A 7,662-nucleotide genomic window follows, 5' to 3' on the forward strand; every position below is an offset into this window, starting at 1 on the left:
ATGTGTGCTTTGATGCATAATAAATCCACTTCAAGAAATAGTGCACTACTTTGCATTTGTCCATGGCATATTTTAAGATATCAAAAGCACAAGGATTGTTTACTTTTACTATTACTACAATTCATAGCCCTAAATTCCTATTTCTCCAAGAAGTACAGCACCTTACTATGATATGTGAAGCACTTCCTTCTGAGGAAACTGTAGACTGTACAGTCATGGATAATATCATACACAAAGTTAATGAGAAAGAAAAAAAGAGAAATGTTGATCCAACTAAGTGGAACGATACACAAAGCATTTTTTGATGTTTTATTAAAACATACATGTATAGTATACACTTATTCCACTGGATTTAATAAAAACAACAATTTACATATTGTCATCAGGTTATTCATACTGATGAACATAGAGGCATTTCTGAGCAATTGTGCAGCATAAAGTTTTTCGCAATGTAGAAGCCGTTCCTGTCAAAGTATTTCTCTAATATAAGTTTACATTATGTATATACAGCAGTAGTTATTGAACATGTTGAATACTGAAAGGACAGCAAAGGCATGGCTTAGAGAGCAGTTACACAGAAAGTCCAAGAGTTAATATTTGATGAGGATATTTAAAATACTCTACATTAGATAAAACTTTCAGTAATTAAATATTTGTACAGTTCACAAGAAAAATGACAAACAGAATTCAATATTACTAATGTTTTTGATCAACCAGCATCAAGTGAAGGAGTCATGGGTGTCTTAAACTTTTTTTTTTTTTTTTTTAACATAATTTCTGTTTACATTTTTGTTGCATTTAATGGCTGTAAATGATGTTGTTGGATGCAGTGTCTTCCTTGAGAGGTTTTTCTTTTGCTGGTCTAAAATACAGTTCAGACCTGAGGCCCCTGCAATTTAGCCGTGCTTGATAAGGTCTTTTCCACTCTAGACAAAACAAACAATAATGGCTGAACTTGAAAAATACAGGCATGAACCTCATACTTGTAAAAGCATCTCTCCACAGCGCTCTCTCTGCCCCCGAGTGACAATGAATCCAACACTAGTGATGAATATGTACAACTCTCTCGTCGACATCAAAAAACCTGATTACGTCTTAGCTACAATATCTGCAAATAAAGTGTTATGTGCAAAGTTGAAGAAAAGAAGCTGTGTGGTTTTCATCTGCTCGATTTCCAATGATGTTTTGACGATGAATTAGGGTCCTGTATGTTCATTTACTGCTGGAATTAAAAAGAAGTTAAAGTTAGTTAGAGGTTTTCAACTGTACTGTACAGTGCACACCAGGACCACAGTAAGCACCAAAACACCATGACTGGTTGTATTGCTTCTAAATTCCCCTCTACACACTTTACAGGTAGGTGAAAAAGACATTTCAGATCAGACACCCATAAGGAATCAAAAATGTAAACGTTTTACAAAAATAAAGTCAGCCCACCAGTTATGAGCTCAACATACAGTAGAAATAGCTGGCCTTATAAAAATATAGTGATTTCTTTTTCAACAGTTCTCAGAGTGTTTGCAGGGTGCTGAGGTTGAGGAAAAGAGGAGGGGCATGGTGGGTGAGGGAGCATGGTGGTGGGACCGGGTGTGTCTGTGAGAGGACGGGCTGATCGGATGGGTGGATGGAGGAAGGGACACCCCACAGTGACAGACTGTCCCTCTCAGTGCTGGCTGCTGCGACAGCAAGCTGTCCTTAGTGGATGTTGAGGTTTCTGAAGTAGTCAAAGGTTGCCCCCAGGGCCCAGCTTGTCTCCACATTGTTCACCTTCTTGGCGAGCTGTTGAACAGAGTGAGAGGAGGAATTCCATCAAAACCACAGAGACGCAAAGAATTTCCAACACCTACTGTCATGCAGATTGAAAATTGTTGTAATCTTGTGAAATACTGCACAGCAAGAATGTGAAGGTTTGTCGTGCAGCCTTTCATATTGTGTATTCTTTTGACTCCCACATTCACTGTCCACAGTAACCTGGCTCTGATTTGCTCACCTGCAGCACAGTGTTGTCCTTGAAGCCAAAGCCCTCCTTTAGCAGACAAGTGATATATGTCATATCCATGCAGAGGAAGGGGCTGATAGCACGGTATTTGGTCATTTTGTTGCACACTGTGAACACAAAAAGCCACAGGTTTGACACATGACATTAACACAGGTTTCACACACATCTGACAAAAAAGCATTTGTTGCATCATATGATAGAGACACATTCCATGTATGAACAAAAAAACACACCTCTTCTAACCCCTGTGCTACATGATTAAAAGATGACCCTTCTGTTTTGTCTGGCTGAATAAACAGGGAGGTGTGAGGAGAGTGGCTGAGGGTCAGCACAAGGCTGCGGGTGGGTGGCGGTGCCTAGTACACAGTGGATGTGTGTGTGTGTGTTTGTTTCAGCATGTGTCAGCCCCCAGGTATTGTGTGGCTGTCAGGTGCCCTCCTGCTTGGGCCAGACAGACAGCTTCAGCTCAGCTGCCAGCCCAGCCTGAGCCAGACTTGTTCGTCAAGACCATGTGACAGTGTTCTCACAACACAAACAGCTTTATATAACACACCAACTCATTCCTACTTGCTATAAATCTGGTTCTACACGGACATTACAAGTGTCACAAGGTTGAACTGATAAGCATGGTGTGTATCGGTTAAACATACTAAAAACTTTTATAGTGATGTTAACATACATTTACTCGATAATAAACTACATTTGTCTTATAATCTGCCTCCATAACACATTTTAGCAAATAATCGGTTACATTTTACTGTTGTAATAAATTATTTTTTGACAGGATAAGCCGTGCCAATTTGGCGCCATCGTACAGAGTGTTTTGTGCAAAAACAAGCTGGTGCTTTTGCTTAGAGCATGGACTGTTTTGCATGAAGTTTCAGTGGCTGACTGATATATATAACTTGTAAGATTGTTAGTTTCATACAAGTTTATCCAACCCTAGAGAAGATAACATGTAACTCTTACCTTCCTTGGCTCTCTTCTTAAAATCCCTAACTTCAAGCGAACCTCCTCGACTGCCATCTGTGCAGGAAAAAACAAACATGCAATTTGAATACCTACTTTGTGAAAAAGATGATGATTAGCATGAAAGATAATGGCACTGGAAGGTGACTCTTTGGTCTGTGCCCACTCACCGATGAGGCCAGACTCCACAGCTCTGTCGAAGTAGTAGGAGAAAGCGTAGAACACGCTGCTGCCCTTCACCTCGTAAGGCTGGTGCACTATTCCCTTGATTACCTTCATCACCTCATAGTAGCACAGCTTATAGCCTGCGTAGCCTGAAGAAAGACAAGGTGAAAGATGTAGTTTTGTAACAGAATAATTTAACTAAGTGATGAAATATGATGTAACCAGTCAGTTAAACTTGCATGGATGGAATACAATCGGAAGAGTCAGGAGCCTCAGTTTGAGGTCAGCCACATGTTGAAGCTGGGGGCTCACCAAGGGAAGCCCCAGAAAGACAACTTTCACACAGTCCCATGATTGGCACAGTTGTGCCGGCAGTTGTACCGGCAAAACCATGTGCTGACAAGAGCGGCAGTTAACGCTGTCTATTTTTACCACATAATTGTGAGCGGTCCAGATCAAGCCGCTCGTTACACAAAAAAAATAACAACTCAGGGACAAGCCCAGCATCTTTTGGCTACTTGACTGTGGTATGGGAGTGACTGCCTTATTTGTGAAGTTAACTGACAGTTTTCTTTTCGTTTAAATACAAGGTTGACTGCAGTATAATTGTTCAAGAGGGAAAACAGAGAGAGAGAGTATGACAAAACATGCGTTTGGCGCCAAGGTTACAGGAACTTCAGCGGATAAATGTCCTCATGTGAGACTGTATTATACTGTACTCTATTGTTTTCCAGAGAAAAGAAAGGAATGCTGGACCCAAGGCACTGGGAAGGCAATCAAAACCTCAAAGTGCTTTTATCTTACCGTCTGGAATCCCGCTAACTTTGTAGGTGGTTCCTCCAAAAGTCACATCCTCTCTGAACTTTTTTGGGAGGCAGGAACTTGTGAAGACTTTCCAATCAAGACCTGGGAAAAACAAATAACTGTTTGCCATCTTCCAGTGACTGCATTTAGGGAACGAATGAGTGTAAGCAGAAGGGTGATAAAAGGTACTAGATACTCTACCATCAGCTCCTAGTGCTCCGAGAGTTGCCAGTCGAGCCGCGTACAGTCCATTTCCAAGGTAACTACGAGATGGTAACATACAATTATGGTAAGTTTTTAGATAGATACATTTGTTTTACTCTACAGAACAATAATGAGTGAATTTTCATGGGCAAAATCCATAGAGAATATAGCATCTTTGTTATTTACCTGTGTGTGTAGAGTTGGTATGTATGGTTAAACAGGTTGAATCTGGCAATGTAACTGGAAGGAGCAGACTGAACCGTTTTCTGTTGGATAAACAACATACATTTAGCTGTGTTTTTTTTTTTGTTTTTGTTTACAACATTTATAAATAGCTGTATTTACTACATCAAATGTTTAATTCACCTTTGACTTAGGAAGGAATGTAATTTGTGTAGATCCTCCACCCAAATCCAGGATCCCCACCGTCCTCCTTGTGTTGGAGTATAAGTGACCTGTGGCAAATAAGCACAAAGTTACACTCATCAAACTGAATGTGTACACTATACTGTGTGATCCTGTGTCTTCAGTTTTAGTTAGAATGTATTCTTGTTACAGCCACTGGTGTCAGATTGATGCATGCTTACAGATAATATTTTGCCCACCAAGAGGGAAAATACATTATTGGTTTGGAGCTTAAAGTTGTTGTTGTTGTTGTTTAAAATAAATGTGATGGTGCCATAGATGTGTGAAAAATGTGAGGAAATATTGCTTGGTTTTGCAACCTGAGTGGGGCCAGTGATTCAAGCTCATAACCTCAGACAGGAGACAAGAGTCTTTCACTGCCGGACTCCTGTGTACACTGGAGCCTCAGATATGAGCCTCCTAACCACTAACACTACCATAGCAAAACACAAGCAATGTCTTACCTGTAAGGAAGTTCACTGTGACCCAGGCGAGGATTCCTAAAACAGCACATGGGTGAAAATGTCTGCATTAGCAAAAACCTGAGAAGTGATTACAACTGGCTCGTGCTAAAGTTTCCCATTCAAACATACTCAAGCTCACATAAATAAACTGGAGATGACGTTTAGTCATGTTCTCCTTCATTAGGCTGATATTAAAGTACCAGTGTTGGTCTAACATGGAGGATTGCAGACCAGCCCAGGTAATTACATTTGTCTCAGATGTCAAGTTATTGCACTCATAAAGTGAGGATAATGAATGGCACATAGTTATGATGAAACACAACATAGTGAGGGTGTCTTAATGAGTGATGTGGAGGATCGCACTAAATTATTGGGTGTGGGACAGCGACTCACGCTGGCATATTTATTTGTCTCAACGAGGTAGTAACAGACCTCTTGTAAAAAGAATTATGAGAGCAGCACTGTTTGATACATCTTCAGTGAATGAGGCAGTAAAAACACCTGGCCAGACAATATCTCAGTCAAAGATCACCAAAAGTATAATTTTTATGTAGAGTATACTGTACACAGCACAAACATGTAATAAAAGATAACCTACCTTCATTTGTTCCGTTCATGAGGGAAACACTGTTGTTTGGCACAAAGAATGGGGACTCATCAAATACCTCTTGTACCTGTGGAAGACATGTATCATCATTTCATTTGAATTACCAACTACCTATGTCTTAAAACAATGCCATCACACTAAATTACACAGCCATACACTTTGCTCCAGACTCTGGCAGTCAAACTGTTCTGTTTTAGAGTGACAGATAACTCAGCCACAAACATGGCTGGAACAGAAGCCTGGATTTAATACTTTAAATGACAAATATGGTTACTCCACACAACCCCACAACAGCTGGTTTTTTGCAACATGATAGCCACCAAACGGGCAGACTTGCTGCCTTCTCTTTTTTTCTGTGACACTTGTAAGCACTTAGTGGTTTCTCATCCCGTTCCTTGGCGGGACGGGTGGTGTCTGTGCCAAACTGTCTGAGGGCAGAGAGAAAACGTGCTTCACCTCCTTCAGAAGAGTGTTGGCCTTGTCTTCAGGCAGCAAACGCAGACCCGCCGTGGCCTTCAGGACCACCGGGGTCCTCCTCCACTCCTCCTCTGGGACTGTCTTCTTGGCAATCTTCAGCAACTGTCGGATGGTGTTGCCACCCTGCAGAAGAGACGGCAATCAGTCACAGGCAGCAAAATTAACATTTGTGGCCAATCCGAAAGCAGAGAGAAAGACATGTTTTAAAATCAAACAAATACATGTATTAAAGTCTTGTTGAAGTCAAAGGTAGGTAAATACAGTAGACAGGAGTGGGCAGTAGTGACAGCATCAGCAGGACGCATTTTTGTAATTATAATGTGTTTACATCACATGAGCCCAACCCAAAGAAAATCCCAGTGGTTTGGTGGTTTGCAGACAGTGAACAACTCCCTAATATACGTGATAATTAATAATAAGTGATGGTGTAAACATGCATACATACCTCTTCAGGGTTGTCTTTGTAAGCAGACAGTCCAGGCTTCACTGCATGGTACATTTCATTGTCCAGAACTGGCAGCTCAACTAAAAAAGAAGTCAGTATACAGATCGTAAACCAGAGAGGTAACAGTATAACATTTGAGGATATACAAAAAGAAACTTCAGTATTTGTAATTGCATAGTTTTTTTTTTTTTACAACACGTGATATTTAGAATGCAGCACTTCACCTACATCCTGGTTCAGTTTCAGAGGTCTGCTTCCTACACAGTTGAGTCAGACAGGCAAATTAAATGTCCACCTTAGCTACTTTTAGAAACTGTATTGCCCATGCACTTTGCTATTGCGTGTTTGTCCTTACACCACTGAGTGAATGACCTAACAGCAGGCAGACAGAGTGGGAGCCAACTGCATGTGCAAAGCCCTACTATTGGTTTACAGAGGGAGGGAAGGAGAGAGAGAGAGAGAGTGGTGCACTTACCAGGGTCTTTCTGGATGAACTTATAGATGTGGATCCTGGTGCCTGTGCTCCCAGCGTCAAACATGATCCCATGGAAAACCCGACTCATGTTGACGGGGGAGGAGGCTTCAGGGACTGGCTGGTAAACCTCAGGTGGGTGATAAGGCTCAGGTGCAGGATGTACGACTTCGGGCACCGGGTGGAAAGCTTCTGGAATGGGGGGGATGACTTCGGGCGCCGGGTGGAAGACTTCGGGGATCTCGGGGTAGGTCGGCACGCCGGGATGCGAGACTTCACGCACCGGGTTGGAGACCTCAGGGAGGAGGTTCTCCGTGTTAGCGGAGTGCTCCCGGTAGCGGTAGAAGTGGCCGTAGCGGTGGTGCCGGTAGTAAGTCGCTTCCGCTATGAGGCTCCCAGCCAGAAGCCACACGGATAAAGTGAGGAGCAGGCTCGGCGTGGCCATTGTTTTCTCAGCCGTAGAGAAGAGACAGCTGGAGTTACTGAACAGAAGGCGAGCTGAGGAGAAGAAGCCTTGGTGGATGCTGGAGTTAAAGACTGAGAGAGGCCCTGACGAGAGAGCAGTGGGGATGGACAGAGGCAGAGTGGATGCGGTGCACACTCAGGACTGTCCGGTCATCTGTTTACAGTTTATAAAGACATAAGGGCTTG

General features: G+C 42.3%; 1 protein-coding gene across 1 annotated transcript; it reads right to left on the minus strand.

Moving 5' to 3' along the window:
- Positions 1 to 295: 295 nt before the first annotated feature.
- Positions 296 to 7,604, minus strand: entpd5a (ectonucleoside triphosphate diphosphohydrolase 5a). The gene is made up of 13 exons (XM_023417259.2): positions 7,015 to 7,604; positions 6,540 to 6,619; positions 6,074 to 6,217; positions 5,609 to 5,684; positions 5,011 to 5,046; positions 4,508 to 4,596; positions 4,328 to 4,407; positions 4,139 to 4,200; positions 3,938 to 4,039; positions 3,139 to 3,282; positions 2,969 to 3,025; positions 1,991 to 2,106; positions 296 to 1,779 (listed from the first exon to the last, which is right to left on the minus strand). Exons 1-13 carry the CDS (start codon positions 7,454 to 7,456, stop codon positions 1,696 to 1,698), a joined length of 1,512 nt encoding a protein of 503 aa, XP_023273027.1. The 5' UTR covers positions 7,457 to 7,604; the 3' UTR covers positions 296 to 1,695.
- Positions 7,605 to 7,662: the final 58 nt, after the last annotated feature.

This window comes from Seriola lalandi, unplaced genomic scaffold, assembly GCF_002814215.2.
Source record: "Seriola lalandi dorsalis isolate HSWRI2012SDOR001 ecotype SW California unplaced genomic scaffold, Sedor1 jcf7180002054573, whole genome shotgun sequence".
Taxonomy (NCBI): domain Eukaryota; kingdom Metazoa; phylum Chordata; class Actinopteri; order Carangiformes; family Carangidae; genus Seriola; species Seriola lalandi.

What these genes read in the sequence shown, in the direction of transcription:
- entpd5a (XM_023417259.2), bottom strand. Translation starts at nt 7,456, where the DNA reads ATGGCCACGCCGAGCCTGCTCCTCACTTTATCCGTGTGGCTTCTGGCT. An exon ending in CACAGTGAACTTCCTTACAG is followed by an intron (nt 4,597 to 5,010) that starts GTAAGACATTGC and finishes TATTTGCCACAG; the next exon opens with GTCACTTATACTCCAACACA. An exon ending in TGTGGAGTCTGGCCTCATCG is followed by an intron (nt 3,026 to 3,138) that starts GTGAGTGGGCAC and finishes TTTCCTGCACAG; the next exon opens with ATGGCAGTCGAGGAGGTTCG.